Source organism: Procambarus clarkii, chromosome 71 (genome assembly GCF_040958095.1).
Source record: "Procambarus clarkii isolate CNS0578487 chromosome 71, FALCON_Pclarkii_2.0, whole genome shotgun sequence".
Classification (NCBI taxonomy): domain Eukaryota; kingdom Metazoa; phylum Arthropoda; class Malacostraca; order Decapoda; family Cambaridae; genus Procambarus; species Procambarus clarkii.
Window position 1 is genome coordinate 12,329,255 of NC_091220.1, and position 27,798 is coordinate 12,357,052.

The 27,798-nt window shown below is 41.5% G+C and overlaps 1 protein-coding gene across 1 annotated transcript in view; it reads right to left on the minus strand.

Moving 5' to 3' along the window:
* LOC123745537 (hemocytin) overlaps window positions 1-27,798 on the minus strand; it is a 246,400-nt gene that overhangs the window by 93,864 nt on the left and 124,738 nt on the right. The window contains 11 exon segments of the mRNA XM_045726149.2: window positions 1,667-1,851; window positions 2,842-3,016; window positions 3,392-3,600; window positions 3,829-3,944; window positions 6,346-6,418; window positions 10,828-10,879; window positions 12,196-12,290; window positions 14,089-14,227; window positions 18,003-18,128; window positions 20,198-20,317; window positions 21,265-21,341. Coding sequence (XP_045582105.2) covers window positions 1,667-1,851; window positions 2,842-3,016; window positions 3,392-3,600; window positions 3,829-3,944; window positions 6,346-6,418; window positions 10,828-10,879; window positions 12,196-12,290; window positions 14,089-14,227; window positions 18,003-18,128; window positions 20,198-20,317; window positions 21,265-21,341 — 1,367 coding nt within the window.

A 27,798-nucleotide genomic window follows, 5' to 3' on the forward strand; every position in this document is an offset into this window, starting at 1 on the left:
AACGTCAAGAAACTGTCGTACTAAAGTGCCCTTAGCCTAACCTACCAGAGAACCCAAGACAGAAAACGGAACAGTATGTCAATTTCACGAGCCGCTACCATTTTCTAGTTCGACGATTTTTTGACCTTAGGTAGAGTATACATCAAAATGCGACATCCAATTGGGAGGACAGGTTGCCATGTGGGAAATTTTTAATTATAACAACTTCTAATCATAAATTATTTAAATAAATCTTTGAGAGGAAACTGTGTTGAGGTTTAATTAACAAATTAATAAGTAATTCAGATGCGTAGTTAACCCTTGTGTTGCTAAGGGCTATTTGGCCTTTGTCACCCACAGGCACATAACAAAACAAAACAAAAAAAAAAAAAGAATTTTCTTCTTAACCTGTTAGTTTGTGTTCCCTGATCACAGGAAAAATAATAAAAAAATCATAAGAGGCATATTTTGGCCGCAATAGGCCGGAGAAGACTGACAAAAAACCTGAGTTGAATGTAATGAAACGCCATTTTTTGGGTGAGCCCTGGAGGCTCCTTGGAGCTTTACACTGGAAAATCTAAGTCTGAATTCAAAAATAAAATTAAACTAACCCAATATTTTATGTGAGAGCCAAATTTAGATTGTCTATACAGTTCACTGATCTTCCACAAACCATAGACACAATTCACCCACATTTTTAGCATTTTCCCAGAGACGGTGTTGGGGTGGAAGTGTTAGCCCTTATCCATTAGACATTTTAAAGAGACAAATGTGAGCTCTATATTCAGTTAATCATCAAACATTTTGTGAAGGTTTTATGTAAGAAATATTTCTTACGCATATAGGTGACTGCATTGTTACAAGAAAAGTAAAAGGTTATGTTAAATAATAAAGCACTGCAACTGATGGTTATGTTGATTTGGCAATAATGTGGGAGAAAGTGAATCCAGCTGCCTTTGCTACTTTAAAACAAGCAATGATGGTGTGGCCTTGAGGCTGGTTGGACGTGTTACAGCTCCCAGCTATTGTATACTTGAGTATGCTCTTAACGTGTGTTAGGACATTGCTGCTGAACTTCAGGGTTAGCAAGTGCTCTTAGTGTTTTAAGTGTAGTTACTATTTTATACGATGTGTAGCAATACTTATAAAATAAATAAGATTCCGATGCTTTTCTACCCATTCGTTCCTGTAGATTGGAACTGGGAGTCTGCTGGCACCATTGTGGTTAATTAGTGATCACCCACTTTTTCATATTTGTATATATTAATGAATTGTTAACTATTGTGTGTTATCAATATTGTGTGTAGTCTTAATTTTCCTCCAACATATTCGTAGACAATAGGGATTCAGAGGTTACCCTAGTTAGTTGTACATGAGGAAGTGACGGGGGAGGGGGGGGAGGGCATGAAGGAAATAGGTGATTGCCTAAGGAATAACAAATCTATAACATCCCAAATTATCAGTGTACAACCCAAGGCACCTGTTGTACAACCTAACGCACCATTGTACATGCTAAGTACCATTGTACAATCCATGGTACCGTTGTACAAGCCAGGGTACCGTTGTACAAGCCAGGGTACTGCTGTGGATTAAAGAAGCACTACCCCACCCCGGGATAAATACCTCCCCAAAATTACCGGTTTATGGATGAAAATGTGTTGATGAAATAAGAGGTAGTGGTACTGACCCTGACGTATTGGTCGGGTCTGGGCTGGGCCACCCACGCCCCAGCAGACACCGTGGGCACGAACACGCTGTTGAGACGAATGTTTTGCTTGCCATAAAAGTCGTCATTCTTCAAGATAGAGGATACAACAATCTGTTGGTCTGAGAGGGCTTTATTCTCCAGGCCCATTGGATCCTCACACCTGGCTGTTTGTGATCAATAACACTGGTGAGAAATTAAGCTACTAGGACAGCTCACATATTATTATAGCACTTCGTATTCTTAACTCAAAACATTTTTAATATACAGTATTTATACATTTATCTCAACCAACACATATAAAAAAAAGAATAGAGACAATGTTTCAGTTTGTCTGAGACCATTATCAAGATGTGAGGGTTGTTATGATGACTTATTCTCTGCATACCCACCAAACACACACCGAAACTACGACGTTGGTACAACGTTCCAACAAGTTTTAACACCTCCTAACCAGTTATAACAACCAATATAGCAAGTTGTAACAACGTTCTACTACGTCAAAAACATGTTAAGCCAAGATGTAACAACTTTAATACAAGTTGTAACAAGCGGAAAATAGAGAAAGTTACGGTTTGTGTTTCCAGGGTATATCTTTACTATAAGACAATGTCTTCAACTAAATTTTTAAACTACTAAAACAATGTAATATTAATGTAGCATTTAAAAATCTTGATATTATAAAAACTCATTAAAATTCTCAAAATAGTTGGAATGGTTGTGTATAAAATTCCCCGTAGAGATTGTAATAAGCTCCATATTGGCCAGATAAGTAAACATCTTGACCAGATAATAAAAGAACACAAATATAGTATAAGGAGAAGTAGAGTGTCCAATGCATTGTCTGTTCACTTAAGAGATTGTATTCATTCACTGACTGGACTAACTCGTGCAAAAATTTGAAGTGTAATTCAGTTAGTGGACAAAATATTACTGAACTTTCATTTAAAAAAAGTAGTGAATTAGATACTATTAATGTAAATTAAGGATAATATAAATTAGATAGCTTAATAATTGATAAGATTTGTGATAGGCATAAAATTCTGTAAAGAATAAGTGTATATACAATATACCCCAGGAAGATGGACGAACATCTGTCTACTTCTAGCTTGGTGTATATCTACAGTAACTAAAGATACTTGTGTATTAAGACCTACGTGGTGGAATGGGCGGTGTCGGAGTGGGTGTAACCTCACTACAACCAATGAGTTCGAATCTCAAGGCGATGCCCTCGGCCCAGTCAACGGGGATGAGTTTGATGTACCTGGCCTCCACGGGCTCCTTAAATATCTCCTTTCTCAGCTCCGAGGCACTGGCGGGACCTCTCAAAATCTGGTGACATAAGCAACACATAATAAAATAGATCAGTCATAGGCCAACAGTGTTACATGTCTAATGAAGTATTGTATCGTTTCAAATCACCTTTACTTTGCTTACTATGAGCAACGTCAGTCACAAGAATCTACTTTTTTTGTCAGAAGGTTTCAGGTATCTGCCCCTCCGGGTCAGGGTGTCAGGTATTTTTATACGAGTCAACACTTTCAAATGACAGCTACAAGTACTATGCTGTACTTGAGCGAAAAGAAAAACACAATATTGTGTTTATATATATATTTGTCCTTCATACGATGATATTAACGAGGCACACACATTATCTTACTATAGCGACAAGCATATAATCTTGCTAACTGGCCTGGTAATAACTACCTTCGGGGGTCCTGTTGGGGTCTTGGGGTCATCCGGCAATATGCTCCAAATGTTGCCATCCGTGGAGTACTGGAGAGTGAACGACCTCACCCTCTCTTTGGTGCGGGGGTTGCCAGCCACCACCACGCCATACACGGGGACTGCCCAGCCCAGGTCTACCTGCACAAACTGCTGCTTGTCGTTCCTTAACGGGGACCAGCTATCACCAGCTTAAACACATGACACTTTAATTAGGCACATTTATGGTTTGCAAAACAGAAATTTAAAATAGGTGTAATACTTTATTGAAATAAAGTTGTTCTATTAAACATTTTAGTTAAAGGTTTAAACAAAAATAATTGCAATCGGGAAAATAATAATATAATCTAAGCGGATTATATGACTTTAATACTCAAAGATGGCTTATCATAACAAACGAGGACCTACAGTTTACTTACAGGTTAGAGTGCCATCAGTGTTATAGAGGCGCGCCCTGGATGCTGCGAAGAGTGAGCTGCGCACCGGGGTGGAGGAGAAGGCGCTGTCTTCAACATCACCAAGCAGATTGACATACCTAGAAGTTGAGTAGCAGGACATTATGATTACAGAATAATGAATTCGTCATAACAGTCATCCAGCCCGTCCTCCAAAAATGGGGTGGTAAATGTAAGAAGACAAATAAGTTCAATTATGTACTATTCATAGCAGTTAGGAATTGTACTTATTTTCACTTAGTATTAAATCATACTGTCAAATATATTGTGAATATTTGAGTTTACCTGAAAAACTGAATAGAAAACCACACCTAATTGTCTTAGTTTTTGAAGATAATAATTTTATTGCTTCCTAATTACAATTAGTACTTAACCTATAGCTATATTGATATTACAGTTTTATAAAACTAATAAAACAAAACTAAAATATATCAATAAATTGTAAAGTAACTCAGGATATTTTAAAATTTTGTATAAAGTCTATATTGTTTAATAAACCTGAAAAAGAAATTCCTGATATTTAAAACTTGTGTATAGCAAATTGAAGTTGAAATATTCATCCTAAAATTCTGAGTGTCTTAACAGAAAACAAGAATTAAATTGGGGGAGGGGGGTTGGGTAAATGTAACAGCCCCATAAGTGCAATTATGCACTGTTTATGACAGTAAGAAAGTGTACTTATTAAGTATTAAATCGTACTGTCAATTCGGAGGATGGATTGCAGTCATCATAACTATAGTATCCTTCACTTCATTTGGAGGACGAGCACTCTTCGAGAGGGGATGGAAGATCATTGTGGGAGAAGGCCAGGTGAATACATTAAGAGAGATCCCATGACCTTCCAATATATTTTTCACACTCAGCAAGATCAGAAGCAACTGTCATCATTGTGTTGTGTGTTTCTCGAGAAAACATTAAACACTTAATTCGAATTATGTTATTTAAAAACTACTTCACAACTAGGTTTAGGACCATTTTCTGCTTTGTGGGGCTCAATCATCGCTCTTGAGCCAGACTTCTAAAACACAGCCTCTTCCTAGTCGATATCACTTTGCCCTTTCCTGCCTCAAAACTAACAACTCTATATTGTAATACTTCCTTCAGACGAAGGCAATTTGGTGGTTGTCCTTGATCATGTGGACTGCTTCCAAAAGGCTAATGTTTTGGTCTGTGACTCTCGGACAAAAGCTCCTCTGGTTTCTAACCCTTTGGATTGCCTCAAAACAATTTTTAACAGTAAACTAAGACAGCTCTCTAGTCTCCTCCCGACCTCAATCTCGTCAAACGTTTCCGTATCTAAACACCAAAGAACTTGGTGTTCCTCTTCAGCCTATCATTTCTTCTTCAGATATCCTCTTGCCTCCTAGCTTGCCAAAACTCTCACTCCTTATCTTAGTACATTTTCCCTGCCCACCTCTGTCACTCTCACAACCTCATGGATTGTGCTTGTAGCCCTCCTGAAAGATGCTTAGATCTCATGTCGATTACCTTTACAGTTCCCCTTGATGATGATCTCTCTTTCCTTAGAAGGCGACACATTCACCGTGTTGGTCACCCTCATGCTAGTACCGTTCTAGGAGTGCAACACCTCTAATGCTTGCATCACAAATATATCAATACACTAAATAACATACAAACTGTGACTAATGTTAAATGTTGAGAATTATGCAAGTGATGAAGGCAAGAGGTAATTGATCTTGACGAGATGATTAGGGGTCAAGTGCTGACACAAATGTTATGACTGCATTTTTGTTTCGTAATTTTCCCCGGCTTCAAGAGTCATGTTCTCACCGCCACGTACTTACTAGACGGACAAGAAAATGTTGTTATTCCTGGAAGAATGTAAGTTGCAGCACTTTTGATACATTAAAGTTTTGTTTTAAAGGGGAAAACCTAGGGACCAAGGGGCCAATATGGCAGTTGCAGTGTAGCTGGTTGTGAGGCTCTATTAGGAGAACGGGTTGAGGAAGCATCCGGCCAGCTGAGCACAAACTGTGTGTGGAAGGTCATCGTTTGACTCCTGAGCTAACACAAGTAGTTCCACATTTCTTAAGGACAGTCCCAGCCAATGTTTGTACTGAGGTAAGCAATGCAGGGAGTTGTTGCATGCAAGAGCATCCTGCTGTTGTCATTACCCAGTGTAAGCCTAGTAGTGAAGGCTAAGAGCCTACTACATCGCAAGACATTTTGCATGAGCAATAAGGTGCTAACGATCATTCTCCAGAGACATTTGCAACTATAAATTGGGCAATGTAGTTGCCCAAGTGTAAGGCTAGAAAGTTCCTGTGAAGTGATAGTATTGGCTGAGCACCCAGCTACCCAACCCGGACCAACCTGATCCAACCACGTATAAACAGCTCTAGAGCCAGCATTTACAGTTGCCTTTATTATCAGCTAAACATGCAGTGAATGTATTTACTGAGTACTGTATGTTAATGTATTTCCTCAAGCACTCATAAGTAAACTGGTTGGTAAACTTACCCGTCAGGGTGACAGGGCGGCGGCGGGGTGGTCATCGTTGGGAGTGTTATGGTCGTGGTGGTTGATGTAGACTCTGCCAAGGAACATAGAAGGCATCTTTAACTTCAATGAACTAGAAAAAAGTGCAAGTTTACATCATGGGTACCTTAAATTGCCAGTGACAAGTGAGACGTAACAAGAAACACTGCTCAGTGTGTTTCTTAAGTTACTTTGAAAGGTTTCCAGTTTTTTCCAGTTAAAAACGGATATAACTGATAGTTATATCTGTTTTTATGACTGATATAACTATCACTAATTAACATCATGACACCCTAAATGCCATCAGTTAGTAGGTTTGACAAAAGTTGAGAATAGATCTCAACTTATACTCTCTTTGGTATATAGGAGAGTACAAGTTGAGTATAAGAGTATAAGGATTTCACAGCATCAAACCCCTTTCTCTCAGACTTTGTAATCCTGCAGTATAATTCCTTTTGCACGTTTAGTTACACTTGATGCCTCTGTTCACCTAGCAGTGTACAGGTGGCATTCCAGGACGTCCCAGCATCTTGGTGAAGGACAGTCATTGGGTTCGCCCTAGAGGGGCCTGGGTCTGACCTAAGGGAGACTGAGCATGCCCTAGGAGGGGCCCTGGGCTCGCCCTAGCGGGGCCTAGATGAGCCCTAGAGGACCTGGCCTCGCCCTAAGGGGCCTGGATGAGTGCTAGAGGGCCTGGGCTCGTCCTAGGGGGTCTGGATGTGCCCTAGATTATCTTGAGATGATTTCGGGACTTAGTGTCCCTGCGGCCCTGTCCTCGACCAGGCCTCCACACCCAGGAAGCAGCCCGTGACACCTGACTAACTCCCAGGTACCTATTTACTGCTAGGTAACAGGGGCATCAGGGTGAAAGAAACTCTGCCCATTGTTTCTCGCCGGCACCCAGGATCGAACCCAGGACCACAGGATCAAGCGTCCAGTGTTCTGTCCACTCAGCCACCGGCTCCCCTTGATCTGGGCCCTCCTAGAGGGCCTGGGCTTGCCCTAGAAGGTCTGGGTTCACCCTAGGGGAGCCTGGATGTGCCCTAGTGGGTCTGGGCTCACCATAGGGGGCCCCTAGATGAAACCTAGCAGGCCTGGTCTTGCCCTAGGAGGCCTTGGTGAGCCCTGGGTTGGGACAGTGCCCCCTCACCCCTGGGTTGGGACAGTGCCCCTCACCCCTGGGTTGGAACAGTGCCCCTCCCCTCTGGGTTGGGACAGTGCCCCTCCCCCTGGGTTGGAACAGTGCCCCTCCCCCTGGGTTGGAACAGTGCCCCTCCCCCTGGGTTGGAACAGTGCCCCTCCCCCCTGGGTTGGAACAGTGCCCCTCTCCCTGGGGTTGGAACAGTGCCCCTCCCCCTGGGATGGGACAGTACCCCTCCCCCGTGTTGGTGTGGCCCTGAGAGCTTCACTTATCAAACTGGCTCTTGCTGATAACTTGCACCCAGTTCCAGTACTGAACAACCAACACGGGAAGAGGCTCTCGACAAACTATAGAGGCTCTAGAGGCTTAGCAAGCTCTGGAGCTTCAACAAGCCACAGTGGCCTTACAGACACTAATTGTTATAGACACACTAGAAACTCATGAGGCTCTACAAGCAATAGATGCAAATCAGGTTAAATTTATATTTGAATCTCGAGACTCTTGAGGTACTGAAAATACTAGATGCTATCTATGAACTAGAAGCGCTTGTCTAGAATCTCTTCAAGTACCAGACACAACACAGGCTCTATAATCTCTTCAGGCTCTACAATCTTTCAAGACTTTTTAAAGTCTTTTCCTTAAAACTAAGTCAAGCACCCATGATGAGATACCATCTCTAATTTACAAAAAAAGCCTCCAGATTTCTAGCTCCTGCCATTGCATTGCTCTTCAACAAATCACTCGAACTCCAAACCTTTCCAGATATTCTAAAAAAAAGCGAGAGTAACCCCAGTCCACAAATGTTGTGATCTCACTGATGTCAACAATTACAGACCTATATCAATTCTGCCAACCTTGTCTAAAATATTTGAAAAGTTAATCTACAAGTAGCTTTACTCATATCTTGCCAAACTCAATATACTTAGCTCTTGCCAATATGGTTTTAGACCCAATAAAAGCACTAACGATGCACTATTAGTATGATTAACTTGATAAATACTGCTCTTGATAAAAATGAGTTCCCTGTTGGGTTATTTGTGAACCTACGTTAAGCTTTTGACACTGTCAACCACAAAAACCTTCTTCTTAAATTACATCATTATGGAGTCAGAGGTAATACCTTCAGTCTTACCTTACTGAAAGGCCCCAGTATGTTTCTGTGAATAATTCCATTTCTCCTACACTACCCATAAACATTGGCGTTCCACAGGGCAGCATACTTGGCCCTCTCCTCTTTCTCAACTACATTAATGACCTTCCAAATTCCTCTCAACACCTCAAACCAATCTTATTTGATGATGAAACAACTTTCATTTTTTCCAGTCCTGACCCCCCTTGCTCTAAGTGTTACAGTGAATACTGAACTTAATAAAGTCCATCTTTGGCTAACTGCTAACAAACTCTTAACATTTACAAAACTTTCTATATACCCAAAGAGAAGGAAAAGAAAGGGCTGACCCTGGAGGCGCCACAACAAACTCCGCAATGCACAGCCAAGACAACAGGCTGCTACTTGCGACCCAAGGCAACAAGAATGCACAGGAGCAGATGCGCATAAAGAATGGGCGGCCAAGAACCTGTGCGACCCTCAAATCCCTGCGGCCGAAATGAACCCTAGACGTCACCAACGCAGCAGCAAAAGCTGCAAACGTCCGAACAGCACAGGCGCAAGGAAAGAATGCAGGCTGGAAAACTTAAAAACTCTGCGGACGACCTGGGAGACCCGAGCCCTGAAACAGGGAATGAGGGAACCGGATCAACACAAAGCAACCAGCTCTCGCACTTGCCTACAGTCAATATTGGCTTATTTAATAAGTGCATATGTGACATACTAATTGATTGTGAATATTTTAGTTTACCTTGAAAAGCTTCATAGAAAACACCGACCTCACCTAACCTTCTTAGTATGTTAAGATAAGCATCTTATTGCTTCTTAATTTCAATTATTACTTAACCTATACTATTGATAGGTTAAGTAATAATTGTAAATAAGAAGCAATAAGATGCTTATCTTAACATACTAAGAAGGTTAGGTGAGGTCGGTGTTTTCTATGAAGCTTTTCAAGGTAAACTAAAATATTCACAACCAATTAGTATGTCACATATGCACTTATTAAATAAGCCAATATTGACTGTAAACAAGTGCGAGAATGGGTTGCACAAAGCGCATCCCCAGACATGGTACACAGGTAACGGCAAAAAAAACCCTTCTGGAAAGCAGCCGTCTCGACCGTCGCCAGAAGGACGGAGAAAGGCTGCAAACATACAAACCTACTACCAGTACCAAAGAGCAGAAACCTTAACCGAAGGGGCTACCACAAACTGAGGAGAAGATAAAATGACACCCTGATCAAGGACCAGGACGGCTCAGGCGACACATGAGCAGGCCGGAGGTGAAACAAAACACGAGAAAGCGTACGAAATGGGGCAGATGTGATGTCCACCCCGAACGCAAGCCAGAGCGGCTCCGCCAGCACCGCACAAAACGAGGCGATAGTAAGAAACATCAAAAACTGTAGTCCTGAAAACCCAAGAAAGAACAAGACAACCCGATGTGAAAGAGAAGACAACCTACGAAGAGCAAGAAAAAGTGCATAGAAACACCAGGAACGTCATACTGTCGCCGAGACGAAGCTCGCAGGTGGGACACCATCAACAAAGCCACCTGATCACCACAGAGATGGTGATACCCGTGTAAAAAAAACCAGACGCGAAGAGCCGAGGAGAAGACCGAACCAGTCACGTACAGGACCGGTCCGACCTGCCGAAAGAGGCGGAGCCGCGGGAAAATGCCCCGGGTTCGGACACCTATCAAGCAGCGTCTGAAAATAATGCTGGGCCGGCCACCAAGGGACCATAAGGACTACTCTCGTAGGAATGGGATCCAACCGAGCCAGAACCCGAAGCAACAACTGGACCGGGAGAAGAGGAACAGGTACCCCCACCTCAACCAGTCCTGCCGAAAGGCATCCACCATGAACACCTCGCAGGCGGGTAAGAGCACCACATAGAATGGGCAACGCCTAGACAACGCTGACTCGAAGACGTCCATGGCCACGGCCATGGTGGTCGTGGTGTACTCATGGCCATGGTGGTACGTGGTGCACAGGTGTGCTCACCTGTTGTGGGTTCAGTGAGGACACTACAGTAGTACAGTGAGGACACTACAGTAGTACAGTGAGGACACTACAGTAGTACAGTGAGGACACTACAGTAGTACAGTGAGAACACTACAGTAGTACAGTGAGGGACACTACAGCAGTACAGTGAGGACACTACAGTAGTACAGTGAGGACACTACAGCAGTGTGGTGGTGTACTCACCTGTGGTGGCTTCAGTGACCGGACACTCACACAAGAGGCGCACTTCATAATCCTGAAAGTAACAGTGTTAAAGAGTCAGTCATAAGTTTATCAGGACCTTCCAATCCTAATTATTTTTAAATATGCAGTTTAAACAAATTATTACAACATTTAAAAATTAAAACTTTTTATAAAACTTACTACAACCTGTACTAAATTTTATTACACCTTAATAATAATATGAATTGAGTATAATATTTATTATAAAATTTATATTATACTAATTCATATTCTACAAAACATTATATCTACCTGTAATGAATTATAACCATCAACTCCACACTACCTCCTCTCCAGTCTATTACAACCATCAACTCCACACTACCTCCTCTCCAGTCTATTGCAACCATCCACTCCACACTTCCTCCTCTCCAGTCTATTACAACCATCAACTCCACACTTCCTCCTCTCCAGTCTATTACAACCATCAACTCCACACTACCTCTTCTCCAGTCTATTCCAACCATCAACTCCACACTACCTCCTCTCCAGTCTATTCCAACCATCAACTCCACACTACCTCCTCTCCAGTCTATTGCAACCATCCACTCCACACTTCCTCCTCTCCAGTCTATTACAACCATCAACTCCACACTTCCTCCTCTCCAGTCTATTACAACCATCAACTCCACACTACCTCTTCTCCAGTCTATTCCAACCATCAACTCCACACTACCTCCTCTCCAGTCTATTGCAACCATCCACTCCACACTACCTCCTCTCCTGTCTATTACAACCATCCACTCCACACTACCTCCTCTCCAGTCTATTACAACCATCAACCCCACACCACCTCGACCTCTCCAGTCTATTACAATCATCTACAACTTCTGACAATAAAATCATCCCACTAATCTTGCTAGAACGGTTTTCCAACACTTTAGGTCTGTCAAGATTCCAGACTAAAATCTCAATCAATATATTTGTATTGTGCTATTTTATCAATTTTATCTATCGTATCTTATTTTTGTATTTTTTCATCCAATTTGAACACATGTATTTTTGGTTTTGCTATTTATATCTTACACAAAAATTTACAAATTAAAAATTATTTTACCTATTAAAAATAATTTTATAGTACACATCAATATATTTGTCTTATAATTATCTCTCAAATTATAAATACAAAATTGCCAAGCAATGTATATTAATTTCATTGCTGAGTACTGTAACCTTTGCTCATTTATTTCTAAGAACAATGCAAGTGAATCTTCTTGAATATCTACATTCCAAATACTGTACACAAAACAGCACTACCGCGGGAGTGAGATTACTGTCTCTAAAGCCATGCTGTAAATATTCCTGTCTTAAAGTCCTTGCAGTTCTTACCGAGCAGCCTTGAGGGTTGAGGGAGGCGAGACACAGGAGGCCGACCTCTGTGTCGCACACCACGCCCTGGTCCACTCTGCCTGGAGACTTGCGGCCTGGCGGGGCAACACAACAGTTAACAACACCTGCTACAGTGTTACCTAAGTACTCTTGTACTCTGCATGCACACAACTGGTACAGTATAATGGAGATGTAAGGTGATGATCAATTCTAAAAGGCATCTTTAAGCCTTTAATATAGTTCAAACTGTTCATATTGAACATAATGCCTAATTAACTGAAGCCAATTTTGCCATTACAATGTAAATATTTGAGAGAGAGTCAGCTGTAGACCAAATCATTTTCAAGATACTTATTTCCATTCAAGAATAAATGTAATTTAAAGTGAGAAAAAAGAGACAGTGAGTCACAATATATGAGAGTATTATTTAGAAATAGACAGACTCAGTAACACTGAGCAAGAACGTCAGACTGGCAGCATCAGTAGAAGTAGTGTATTGCTGAAGAGGAGTGCAAGTGCACATTTGTGTGTTGCTTGAGAAGGGTAATTCTCCGGTGGGTGGGGTCTCTGTGGGCGCCAGAGTCTTATACATCAAAGGAGGTCTCAAAACACTACAGTCCGGCCATTAAGCAGTGGGGGGGGGGGGGAACAGACCAGAGTGGCAGATTCCTGGAGAGCATTATTCTGCTCATTTTGTGTGGAGGGCACCAGTGGGCTGTAACCCATCCAGCAGCTGGTATCAAGCTACCAACTGAACCAGAAGCGAGCACACCAGTCACTCGCTCACACACACACACACACACACACACACACACACAACACACCTGTGTGTGTACTCACCTATTTGTGCTTGCAGGATCGAGCATTGACTCTTGGATCCCGCCTTTCCAGCCATCGGTTGTTTACAGCAATGAATCCTGTCCCAATTCCCTATCATACCTAATTTTAAAATTATGAATAGAGTTTGCTTCCACAACCTGTTCCCCAAGTGCATTCCATTTTTCCACTACTCTCACGCTAAAAGAAAACTTCCTAACATCTCTGTGATTCATCTGAGTTTCCAGTTTCCACCCATGTCCCCTCGTTCTGTTATTATTACCTGTGAACATTTCATCTATTTCCACTTTGTCAATTCCCCTGAGTATTTTATAAGTCCCTATCATATCTCCTCTCTCCCTTCTTTTCTCCAGTGTCGTAAGGTTCACTTCCTTCAGACGCTCTTCATATCCCATCCCTCGTAACTCTGGGACAAGCCTCGTCACAAACCTCTGAACCTTCTCCAGTTTCCTTACGTGTTTCTTCAGGTGGGGGCTCCATGATGGCATGGCATACTCTAAGACTGGTCTCACGTAGGCAGTGTAAAGCGCCCTAAAAGCCTCCTCACTTAGGTTTCTGAATGATGTTCTAATTTTCGCCAGTGTAGAGTACGCTGCTGTCGTTATCCTATTTATATGTGCCTCAGGAGTTAGATTAGGTGTTACGTCCGCTCCCAGGTCTCTCTCTCGAATCGTTACAGGTAGGCAGTTCCCCTTCATTGTGTACTGTTCCGTGTGTAATTACCTAACTGTGTATGTGTGTGTGTGTGTGTGTGTGTGTGTGTGTGTGTGTGTGTGTGTGTGCTAATACTTCTTAGTATTGGCAATGCTGAGATGAGGTAACAAGCAAAGTATGGTATAGTATGGCAAAGAAAAGCATAAACAACCTAGTAAATCCCAGGCAATAACAACACAGTGATTACTAAACTGAAACATTTACGATGACTCCTCTGTGACTCATGACGCCATGACACTGACAAACAGCACTGGTGCTACACGTCACATTAAACAAATAAAATATCGAAAGTTACATAAGACTATAAAGAACAAACAAATACTTTCCAAAATCAAAACTTACTTCCTTTCACTCGACATTCAATGTGGAGTGGTGTGGGGCAGGACAGGCGGTCGAGCAGGTCAGCCAAAGGCTCTCTCTCGTCTCCTAAGCTGGGGGTTGACTCACTCATCCACGGGCTCCATTCAGTACAACTTGGCAGCTATATAATTAAAAAAAATTGTCTTTTAATGTGTTTCCATAAGAAAAATTGAGGATCAGCATCACACTACCTCATACGACGTTAATGATTGTATACTAGCCAACACCTCTCAGAAGACATGAGGTAAAGTGTATAACACAAGGTAAACTAACAAAAACACAAACCCTCTAGGAAGTAAAGTCAAACTATATAATTACATATCATCAACATAATAGATGACAACTATAAGCGATGACACTGGGAAGCTTATATGTATATAATAAGCCTTGTTGAGTGGAGCAGTACAATTACGCTCCCACTCCTCACATTATTACAAAATATAAAGGTCATCTAAACTTAAAACAGATGTAGCAGGAGACCAGCTACCGTGGGTCTGACCTGGCCATTGAACAGCACAAGATGGGGGGGAGAGAGAGACAGAGAGACAGAGAGACAGAGTGAGAGAGTGAGAGAGAGAGAGAGAGAGAGAGAGAGAGAGAGAGAGAGAGAGAGAGAGAGAGAGAGAGAGAGAGAGAGAGAGAGTGAGTGAGTGAGTGAGTGAGTGAGTGAGTGAGTGAGTGAGTGAGTGAGTGAGTGAGTGAGTGTGTGAGTGTGTGAGTGTGTGAGTGAGTGAGTGAGTGAGTGAGTGCGTGAGTGAGTGAGTGAGTGAGTGAGTGAGTGAGTGAGTGAGTGAGTGAGTGAGTGAGTGAGTGAGTGAATGAGTATGTGTGTGTAATAACCTACGTGTAATTACCTAAGTGTAGTTACAGGATGAGAGCTACGCTCGTGGTGTTCCGTCTTCCCAGCATTGTCATATAACGGTTTGAAACTACTGACGGTCTTGGCCTCCACCACCTTCTCACCTAACTTGTTCCAACCATCTACCACTCTGTTTGCGAAAGTGAATTTTCTTATATTTCTTCGGCATCTGTGTTTAGCTAGTTTAAATCTATGACCTCTTGTTCTTAAAGTTCCAGGTCTCGGGAAATCTTCCCTATCGATTTTATCAATTCCTGTTACTATTTTGTACGTAGTGATTATATCACCTCTTTTTCTTCTGTCTTCTAGTATTGGCATATTTAATGCCTCTAACCTCTCCTCGTAGCTCTTGCCCTTCAGTTCTGGGAGCCACTTAGTAGCATGTCGTTGCACCTTTTCCAGTTTGCTGATGTGCTTCTTAAGATATGGGCACCATACAACCGCTGCATATTCCAGCTTTGGTTTAACAAAAGTTGTGAACAATTTCTTTAGTATTTTGCCATCCATGTATTTAAAAGTAATTCTGAAGTTAGAAAGCGTACTATAGGCTCCTCACACAATGTTCTTAATGTGGTCCTCAGGTGACAGTTTCTATCTAGCATCACCCCTAGATCCCTTTCTTTGTCAGAATTCTTTAAAGATTTCTCACATAATTTATAGGTTGTGTGGGGTCGATGTTCTCCAATTCCACATTCCATAACATGGTATTTATTCACATTAAATTCTATTTGCCAAGTGTTGCTCCATATACTTATTTTGTCTATTTCGTCTTGAAGAGCATGACAATCATCTAGGTTTCTTATCTTCCCTATTATCTTAGCATCATCAGCAAACATGTTCATGTAATTCTGTATTCCCACTGGTAGATCATTTATGTAAACAATGAACATTGCCGGTGCAAGAACTGAACCCTGTGGTACTCCACTCGTGACCTTCCCCCAATCCGAAACCTTGCCTCTGATTACGGCCCTCATTTTTCTGTCAGAAAGATTTCATTTTGTACAAAGACACTTTGGAACTTTTCGTTTAATGTTTCACACATTTCCTTTTCATTTTCCGTGAATCTATTTCCCATTTTCAACCTCTGAATATTATCCTTTACCTGGAATTTGTTGTTTATGAATTTATAAAATATACCTGGTTCTGAATATACATTTGTCTGCAATCCCTTTTTCAAAATTTCTTTCTGCCTCTCTCCTCACTGCCGTGTAGTTGTTTCTCGCATCTTTGTATCGCTAGTATGTTTGGGGGTCTGGCCTCTTCCTGTATTGATTCCATTTTTGTGTCTTTTGGTCTCTGACCCTATCGCAATTTCTGTTGAACCAATCCTGTTTCCTAGTTCTGCATCTCTGTTTTGGTATAAATTTTTTTGTACCTTTATCATATATTTTACAAAACTTGACATACATCTCATTCACTTCCTTGCCTAGCAACAAGTCTGTCCAATTATACTTACTAAAAAAATTTCTAAGGTTGCCATAATGTCCTCTCCTGAAGTCTGGTTTTTCAACTGCTTCAACCTCCTTATTTTCTTCCAGATTATAATGCATTGCATACTTTATTCCCAAAAAGACATGATCACTTTTACCCAAGGGAGGAAGGTACTGAATGTCAAGTATTTCTTCCTCCTTCCTGGTAAATATCAAATCTAACATGGAGGGAACGTCCTCTTCCCTCATCCTCGTAGCTTGTTTAACATGTTGATACAAGAATGTTTCCAGGATGAGGTCTACAAATCTACAGGTCCAAAAATCTTCTGTTTTAGCTTCATATGCTTCCCAGTCTATGTATTTCAAGTTGAAGTCACAGACTATCAACAGTCGTGATCTATCATTATTCGCTCTCGCTATAATCTCTCATTATTGTTATAAGACCTTCTCGTTTACTATCTAGCTCCTCCTTTGACCATGTGCTGCTTGGCAGTGGACTATATGCATTTATGATCATTAGTTTATCATCCTCATGGTAGATCTCAAGTGCTATTATGTCAACTTCTTGTGGATTGGCAGTCATTATTTCGTTCACCTTTAGGTGTTCTTTCACCAGCATGGCAACGCCACCGCCTTTCCTAATTTTTCTGTCCCGTCTCCAAATTGAGTAGCCCCTTGGGAATATGACCTCATTTAAAATAACATCTCCAAGTTTTGTCTCCGTGAGTGCAACAATGTCTGGTGTCTGCAGCTGTATTACATCACTTAACCCTAGTATCTTCGATCTCACTCCATCTATGTTGGTGTATGGAATTTTCAGGAACTTGTTCCCCCTCTCCTTATTCCTCTCTCCGCCTCTTTCTAATCCTTTTGTTGGTTTGCCTTTATGTACCACTTTACTGGTCTGCCTACTCCTATCACTTTGTAGAAAAAAGAACTGATTTCTTCTTCATTCCTGCTCTCATTTAAAGGTTTTGCCTCGGCGAGGTTCAGTGTCAGCTTCTCTCTATCTTCTTTTGAAAGATCTCGTCTTAACAACCACACTTTCCCGTCCTCATCACTTTTGTAATTTTCTAGCATTCCTTAGTACTTCTTCCATCTGTTTGGCACCATTTAGGGTGATCCTCAAAGGTCGATCTTTCCCTTTTACAAATCTGCATATTCTCCTGTAGTCACACACATTCTCTATGGTAGTAAGACCTTCCACGAGGCCAACAATTTTATCTACTACTTTCGTTTCTTCTACAGCTCTTTCTGACCTAGATGTTATCTCCTTTTCTTTGTCTTGTGTGTGTGTGTGCGTGCGCATGCATGAGTGAGTGCACACACATGTGCATTATAATGTAATGTAATGTAACATTTACAGTTTACTGTTATATATTAATAGGAGAGTCAAGCATATTAAATGAATTCCAGAAGAAAGAATAAAATTATACACCAAGAGGATGGACATTATATATATCTTCAAGGATAGGATGATGCAAATCTACAAGCACTCCTAGGGTTAGAATAACGCAAATCAGGAGACCTTAGAAGCATGTATTTGAAACGTCATATCCAAAAGTGGATTAACACTGATGATAATACATAAGATGTTTATATCTTACCGGTGTGGAAGGGGATGGAGTTGTCAATGTGGTCAACGTCGGCGTGACGCAAACGTCTTTACAGTCGAGGTTGTTGTTGACGCACTGGCAAATCTCACAATCACTTTTCCTCACCGGTTGGCCAGGCTGAACGTGCACAATTGTCGCATGGTAGAGACACAAAATATTAAACATTGTAAAATACGAGACAAATCACGGAAAATTATGCTGTATGAACATGCGAACATTGATTGAACTGAAAAATTTTAGACGAAAGTTAACAGTGTACTCATAAGGGCAAGACTTTTGTAACATGAAACTCGATTTGAAGAGAACAATGTTAACCTTAAGACTCAGTATTGGGTACCATGTAGGCACGATCTCCAAATGGCGTCGCTTCAACTTTGAATCAACATTAATTCAATGTTGAATCAACGTTGGTGACGTTAAATTAACATTGCTCGTGGCAATTCAGGTCTCTGGGTGGAACATTTATTGAGAGCATCATCTGGTTAATAGGTAACTCTAGAGTATTCAGAAGCAAACACCAATATAACCTCCATTTGAAAGAAGAGACAAACAAATGTTGACTAAATTTGCATACCGCGCATGGCTAGCAATGACGGGAGGGGACATGACATGCAACTGAAAGTACAGTGGAACAACTGGAATGGTGGAAGGGACAAGGAGCTTGTTAACACCTTACTCATCACCTCTTATATACTCCTTAGTCTCTATCGCCATCAGACTTACACATTACACTCACAACACATCTGCCTCTCTAGTTACTGCTCTTACAATGTTCATTCTTACGAATATATATGTATAAATATAACTATGGTTTAAGTCAAACAATTTATACTAGTAATTTATTAGCTCATTTGACAAGTCCTTTAAACATATTCTCTTCACTGCACTAATCTTCTACAACTATAGTGTAATATAATGTAGACATATACCATATAATCTAGATGTACAGTACCTCACCCATACCTTCCAGTTTCGTACATTGAACCTGCTCCACTGTCATATTTACTAGTGTTCAACCGAATCCTCGAGGAGTCCTATACCAAAGCCAGAGTGCTCGAGATGGTCCTATACCACAGCCAGAGTGCTCGAGGGGGTCCTATACCACAGCCAGATTGGTCGAGAGGTCCTATACCACAGCCAGAGTGCTCAAAGGGTCATATACCAGAGCCAGAGTGCTCAAGGGGTCATATACCAGAGCCAGAGTGCTCAAGGGGTCATATACTAGAGCCAGAGTGCTCAAGGGGTCCTATACCACAGCCAGAGTGCTCGAGGGGTCCTATACCACAGCCAGATTGGTCGAGAGGTCCTATACCACAGCCAGAGTGCTCGAGGGGTCCTATACCACAGCCAGAGTGCTCAAGGAGTCCTATACCACAGCCAGAGTGCTTAAGGGGTCCTATACCACAGCCAGAGTGCTCAAGGGGTCATATACCACAGCCAGAGTGTTCAAGGGGTCCTATACCACAGCTAGAGTTCTCAAGGGGTCCTATACCACAGCCAGAGTGCTTAAGGGGTCCTATACCAGAGCCAGAGTGCTCAAGGGGTCCTATACCACAGCTAGAGTTCTCAAGAGGTCTTATACCACAGCCAGAGTGCTCAAGGGGTCCTATACCACAGCCAGTGCTCAAGGGAGTCCTATACCACAGCCAGTGCTCAAGGGGGTCCTATACCACAGCCAATGCTCAAGGGGGTCCTATACCACAGCCAGAGTGCTCGAGAGGGGGGTCTTATACCACAGCCAGAGTGCATGCGGTCACTGTGTGAAACCTTAATCGGGCTTCATTGAAAGTTTTAGGAACCCCTACAAGATTCAGTTGAATCACTGGTTCCGTTGCTTTTGAGCATGTCGTGGTTAAGCAGGCGTGTGCGTGGGAGTACCCAGTGTGCAAGTTCAAATCCTCCTCATGGCTCCTACTGTTTTTATCATTGATATATCACTTTAATGTGATTTCTTTAACCATTATCATTGTCAATATTATTATTATTATAATTAATATTCCGTGTTTCTACGTTACGATGACTGGAATAGCAAATTGGTAAGGAAATATTATAAGATCATCTTAAATTCCAGTTTGAGGAAAAATGTGACAAATTTTAACTATACCAAAAAAAGGACATATGCAAAACGGCAAAGCAGACCCCAGTGAATGAATGGGTACAAGGCTGCAGGACACGGAAGACATTACCGGAACTGAGACGCCGTTGAGGTGGCAGTTGCAATCTCGGCGGCTGACGCAGGTGTGGAGGTCGCGGAGGTACTGGCCGGCACCACACTCCTCGCACACACTCACACTCTCCTCGTCGTGCTGAAACACACACACACACACACCTCTAAGTCACCACCCATAGTAACTGCCATCCACAGTACTCACTAAGTATCAAGGGCAATGAATTATATAATCAAATAATTATCAGAAGGGAAGGGAATTGTCAGGGGTAAAGCGCCAAGCCATTACGACTATATAGCACTGGGAAAAGGTCAGGATACGGGTAATTATCGTAAGTAAATAAGAATTAAAAGCATGCATTTATGAAACATTTAATGATCAAAATTATGCAATTATGAAAAGTATGCAATCAAAAGTACAGTATTTAATTTGCACTTATCAAAAAGTAGGCAATAATCAAAAGTGAGACTTATCAAAGGTAGGCAATTATCAAAAGTATATAATTACCAAAGATATGTAATTCCAAAAAGTATGCAGATATCAAAATATAATAATGATCAAAGGAAAGCTGTGAGCCTCTGTGGCTAAATAGCACTAATGTATGATGAAGAATACAATAATAAACTTTAAACACTAGACAAAGATAATTCACACTCCTGTATGCAATTGCACGTTGCTGTAAATAGAATTGCTGTAAATAATGCTTCAGGTAGTGTAACATGTAACAATATTATGTTTGTTGCTCTAAGTTAGCGCAGGTGAAGGTTGGCCAACTGTGGTTAATTAACAAGGCCCAGTGTAAACCTGGCATTTTCTCTCTCTCTTACCATATCGTCCAACTATACCCAATACAAACTTTAATATTCTTATTTGGTAATATATCGTGCATCTAGTCACTCAAAATCTTCTTCTGTCTGTTTAGTAAATTGATATTATATTTTGGTATTTGCTCCTAAGAATCATTAATGTAATTTTTAGTCTGTAGAGAAACTCTGTTTATTATTTTTTGGTTGATTCTCACCAAAATATTAAACACTAAATTAAAATTAAATTATATTAGAAAGAATACTTTTATATTATTTTACCAGACATTTGCCAGACGTCTGCAAGTGGAAGCGGTGGTGGAGACAAACGTGGTCACAGCGTATCATATAAAGACATTCTGAAACACAAGACCCCAACACCACCTCATTACAACAACAATCATCACAAACCACAAGTTTCTCTATTATGAACAAAAAATTATTTGTTAATCTTATTTGTTAAAAATAAATTATTGTTAATAATTTCCCAACCCAGCATTCCTCCCAACTGAAATGTTAAAGAGCGTCCCCAGCTCTAAGAGGATGAATAACCTCAGGTAACTACTGTACCATATTAGCAAGATGGATGAATTAATGTAGGGCGTTGTTGTTGTTGTTTAAGATTCAGCTACTCGGAACAAAAAGTTCGAAGTAGCACGGGCAATGGTGAGCCCGTCGTGGACTTACCTGGCACAGGAGCGGGGCTGTAACTTGGGACGTAGGGCGGGGTGTTGGTGTTATTATGTAGTGAACTGTTACATGCTCACCTTAGCAATAATAATTAATATACAGTACTGAGATCTATATATCAAAGTCAAAATTGAGAGAAAGTGAAAGAGTATGACAAATCCTGATAATATAATAAGTAATTATAAAAATATTAGGCAAATATAACAAGATTATCGTGTCTGTATATGAACAAATCAACAAGGGATCCTCTTGGAAGCAGTAGCACTCCAGGTTGCAATTCTTATACCATGTGGTGGTACAGTTGACAAGAGTGCATCTGGGAACACTCGGTGCTTAGGTTCAAAACCTCATCACGGCCCTTGTGGATTTGTTATTTGATATATCATGTTATTGTGATTTCTGTGTGTAGGGTATGTATATAATCAGCAAAGCGGGATAAAACCCTCAATCATCGCTCAAACTAGCAGCTTTCATTACACAATACTGCACAAGTTCTGGCTTCATAGTTTGATACAGACAAAGCCTACAACATAATCTCAACCTGTCCTCAACTCAAGTTCATTACATCCAGCGGTTGACCTCACAGACGCATTCATAAATTTTTAAATGCTGTTCATTCAAAACGGGAATTTTCTCAAATATAAATTAATATTATAATATATTAGCATATTGTGCATATATAGGCATAGGTTAGGTTAGGTTAGTGTTTAGGTTCTGTTGGCGATTATTTGTATTTGTAGTACATGGGTAAAGCATTTACAGTGTTGTGGTTCGAACAAAATTCCTCAGTGAAGCACTTGTTTACCTGAATAAAAAATCTAATCTAATCTAATCTAATCTAATGCGTCTCTGGGGTCGACCGCTGGTCTGAGGACAGGTTGAGGTCCAACGTTCGTTTACCTAACAAAGAATTTAATCACAATACTTTGAATCACTTATTAATAAAATAGTAACATCAACAAAGAAAAAAGTATCTGAAGTCAGAGCAAGATACACCAAGCAGAATGTCGCTTTGAGAGTCAGGGGTTTTCAAGTGGCTTACCAGTATGAGTGATGTTGTCTCTATACTACTGCTTGCTCTAGTGTGTATGTATTCCAGGGTTGTTCTAGTGTGTATGTATTCCATGGTTGCTCTAGTGTGTGTCTTTCATGGTTGCTCTAGTGTGCATGTGTTCCATGGTCGCTCTAGTGTGTATGTCTTCCATGGTTGCTCTAGTGTGTATGTGTTCCATGGGTGCTCTAGTGTGCATGTGTTCCATGGGTGCTCTAGTGTGCTTGTGTTCCATGGTTGCTCTAGTGTGTATATGTTCCATGGTTGCTCTAGTGTGTATATGTTCCATGGTTGCTCTAGTGTGTGTCTTTCATGGTTGCTCTAGTGTGCATGTGTTCCATGGTCGCTCTAGTGTGTATGTCTTCCATGGTTGCTCTAGTGTGTATGTGTTCCATGGGTGCTCTAGTGTGCATGTGTTCCATGGGTGCTCTAGTGTGCTTGTGTTCCATGGTTGCTCTAGTGTGTATATGTTCCATGGTTGCTCTAGTGTGTATATGTTCCATGGTTGCTCTAGTGTGTATGTGTTCCATGGTTGCTCTAGTGTGTATGTGTTCCATGGTTGCTCTAGTGTGTATGTGTTCCATGGTTGCTCTAGTGTGTATGTGTTCCATGGTTGCTCTAGTGTGTATGTGTTCCATGGTTGATCTAGTGTTTATACACTCACACTAGAGCACCATATTGGGTATTTGTGGAAACGTAGTGTGATGATATTAAAAAGGACATGATCACGATATATACAGTTTTGATAAGATAGATGGGTGCCGGAGCTGAGGGATAAAGCTTATGAGAAAAGACTACAGGAACAAGACCGAACACAAAATTGGAAGAGAAGAGTGAGAGGGAAGATGACAACTATCTATGAAATATTGAAAAGGAGAGAGAGAAGGTGGAGAGAAAAGTAATGATACACCCTTCAGTGGACACAACAAGATGTCGATGATTTAAGTCAAGAAAGCACAGAAGAAGAAACAATACATAGAAGTGTCCTTTTGAAAAAGGAGTCGCAGACATGCAAAATGTGTTGCATGATCCTCTAATATAAAGAGGAACGAACAAACACAAACACACACTTATCATTTACTCACCTGAGGACCACATAAAGAACATTGTGTGAGGAACCTATGCCACTCTTTCTAACTTCAGAATTGCATTTAAATACATGGATGGCGATATACTAAAGAAATTGTTCATGACTTTTGTTAGGCCAAAGCTAGAATATGCAGCTGTTGTGTGGTGCCCATATCTTAAGAAGCACATCAACAAACTGGAAAAGGTGCAAAGACATGCTACTAAGTGGCTCCCAGAACTGAAGGGCAAGACCTACGAGGAGAGGTTAGAAGCATTAAACATGCCAAAACTAGAAGACAGAAGAAAAAGAGGTGATATGATCACTACGTACAAAATAATAACAGGAATTGATAAAATCGACAGGGAAGATTTCCTGAGACCTGGCACTTCAAGAACAAGAGGTCATAGATTTAAACTAGCTAAACACAGATGCCGAAGAAATATAAGAAAATTCACCTTCGCAAATAGATTGGTAGATGGTTGGAACAAGTTAAGTGAGAAGGTGGTGGAGGCCAAGACCGTCAGTAGTTTCAAAGCGTTATATGACAAAGAATGCTGGGAAGACGGGACACCACGAGCGTAGCTCTCATCCTGTAACTACACTTAGGTAATTACACTTAGGTAATTACACACACACACATATATCAACCCAATTTAACGGCCTATATTGGACTGTATCCAAGTCGTTATTTCCGGGGCTCCAGTATTTCTGAAGTTGTATAAGTGTCGGTAATATTTCGAGTAACATTTAGGTAAGATATATTTTATATAACTAAATTGAAATAAAGTTCATTGTGTAATTGTGTTCCAAGTTAGTTCCTGTGTTAGTGCCCATCCTATCACAGGTTACAATTAATAATTCCTTCATATGACAAGTTAGACAAGTGAGCCACACAACAAGTGAACCATATTAACCAAACACCTCCCTCCCTCCCTCGCCGCCACTCTTCCCTAACCCCTACTCTTCCCTCACTCCCACTCTTTCCTCACCCCCCCTCTTCCCTCGCTGCCACTCTTCCCTCGCCACCACCACCCACCCTCCCTCACTGCTTCTATCCCTCCCTGCCTCTTCCCCTCAATGCCTCCCATCCCTCCATCACTGCCTCCCATCCCTCCCTTAATACCTTCCATCTCTCCCTCAATGCCTCCCTCCATCACTGCCTCCCATCCCTCCCTTAATACCTTCCATCTCTCCCTCAATGCCTCCCTCCATCACTGCCTCCCATCCCTCCCTTAATACCTTCCATCTCTCCCTCAATGCCTCCCTCCATCACTGCCTCCCATCCCTCCCTCAATGCCTCCCTCCATCACTGCCTCTCCCCCTCAATGCCTCCCTCCATCACTGTCTCCCATCCCTCCCTCAATGCCTCCCTCCATCACTGCCTCTCCCCCTCAATGCCTCCCTCCCTCAATGCCTCCCTCCATCACTGCCTCTCCCCCTCAATGCCTCCCTCCATCACTGCCTCCCATACCACCCTCAATGCCTCCCTCCATCACTGCCTCCCATACCACCCTCAATGCCTCCCTCCATCACTGCCTCTCCCCCTCAATGCCTCCCTCCATCACTGCCTCTCCCCCTCAATGCCTCCCTCCATCAATCACTGCCTGCCACCCCTCCCTCAATATCTTGGAGGTAGGTGGCCTGTTGCCATGTGAGGGGCCGCCAATGCCAAAACAAACCCAATACTGACCTTCGGTAATATCGACTCCCAGACCAGTATATGAGGCTCCAGATACCGGTCTCTAAACCAATCGTTATTACTGGCAGATTGGTATAAAAGAGGCCATTAAATTGAATGGATACTGTACATGCAACACACACACACACACACACGTGTGTGTGTGTGTGTGTGTGTAATTACCTAAGTGTAATTACCTAAGTGTAAGTACAGGATGAGAGCTACGCTCGTGGTGTCCCGTCTTCCCAGTACTCTTTGTCATATAACGCTTTGAAACTACTGACGGTCTTGGCCTCCACCACCTTCTCACCTAACATGTTTCAACCGTCTACCACTCTGTTTGTGAAAGTGAATTTTCTTATAATTCTTCAGCATCTGTGTTTAGCTAGTTTAAATCTATGACCTCTTATTCTTAAAGTTCCAGGTCTCAGGAAATCTTCCCTATCGATTTTATCAATTCCTGTTACTATTTTGTATGTAGTGATCATATTGCCTCTTTTTCTTCTGTCTTCTAGTTTTGGCATATTTAATGCCTCTAACCTCTCCTCGTAGCTCTTGCCCTTCAGTTCTGGGAGCCACTTAGTAGCATGTCTTTGCACCTTTTCCAGTTTGTAGATGTGCTTCTTAAGATATGGGCACCACACAACTGCTGCATATTCTAGCTTTGGCCTAACAAAAGTTGTGAACAATTTCTTTAGTATATCGCCATCCATGTACTTAGACACACACACACACACACAGGTGTGTGTGTAATTACCTAAGTGTAGTAACAGAATGAGAGCTACGCTCGTGGTGTCCCGTCTTCCCAGCACTCTTTGTCATATAACGCTTTGAAACTACTGACGGTCTTGGCCTCCACCACCTTCTCACTTAACTTGTTCCAACCGTCTACCACTCTATTTGCGAAGGTGAATTTTCTTATATTTCTTCGGCATCTGTGTTTAGCTAGTTTAAATCTATGACCTCTTGTTCTTGAAGTTCCAGGTCTCAGGAAGTCTTCCCTGTCGATTTTATCAATTCCTGTTACTATTTTGTACGTAGTAATCATATCACCTCTTTTTCTTCTGTCTTCTAGTTTTGGCATATTTAATGCTTCTAACCTCTCCTCGTAGCTCTTGCCCTTCAGTTCTGGGAGCCACTTAGTAGCATGTCTTTGCACCTTTTCCAGTTTGTTGATGTGCTTCTTAAGATATGGGCACCACACAACAGCTGCATATTCTAGCTTTGGCCTAACAAAAGTCATGAACAATTTCTTTAGTATATCGCCATCCATGTATTTAAATGCAATTCTGAAGTTAGAAAGCATAGCATAGGCTCCTTGCACAATATTCTTTATGTGGTCCTCAGGTGATAGTTTTCTATCTAGAACCACTCCTAGATCTCTTTCTTTATCAGAATTCTTTAAAGATTTCTCACATAATATATAGGTTGTGTGGGGTCTATGTTCTCCTATTCCATATTCCATAACATGACATTTATTTACATTAAATTCCATTTGCCAAGTGGTGCTCCATATACTTATTTTGTCCAGGTCTTTTTGAAGGGCATGACAGTCATCTAAATTTCTTATCCTTCCTATTATCTTAGCATCATCAGCAAACATGTTCATATAATTCTGTATACCAACTGGTAGATCGTTTATGTAGACAATAAACATCACTGGTGCAAGAACTGAACCCTGTGGTACTCCACTTGTGACATTTCTCCATTCCGATACATTGCCTCTGATTACTGCCCTCATTTTTCTATCAGTCAGAAAATTTATCATCCATGTTAGAAGCTTACCTGTCACCCCTCCAATATTTTCCAGTTTCCAGAACAACCTCTTATGTGGAACTCTGTCGAAAGCCTTTTTTAGGTCCAGATAGATGCAGTCAACCCAACCATCTCTTTCCTGTAATATCTCTGTGGCTCAATCATAGAAACTGAGTAAATTCGATACACAGGATCTTCCAGATCGAAAACCATACTGTCTGTCTGATATTATATAATTTCTCTCCAGGTGTTCTACCCATTTAGTTTTGATTAGCTTTTCCAATACTTTCACTATTACACTTGTCAATGATACAGGTCTATAATTGAGGGGGTCTTCCCTGCTGCCACTTTTGTAGATTGGAACTATGTTAGCCTGTTTCCACACGTCTGCTACGATTCCTGTACACAGGGATGCCTGAAAGATCAGGTGAAGTGGAATGCTGAGCTCAGATGCACATTCTCTCAGAACCCATGGTGAAACGCCATCTGGGCCAGCTGCTTTGTTCTTCCCAAGCTCCTTTAGCATATTTTCCACTTCATCTCTAGACACCTCTATCCGCTCTATGTTGTTCT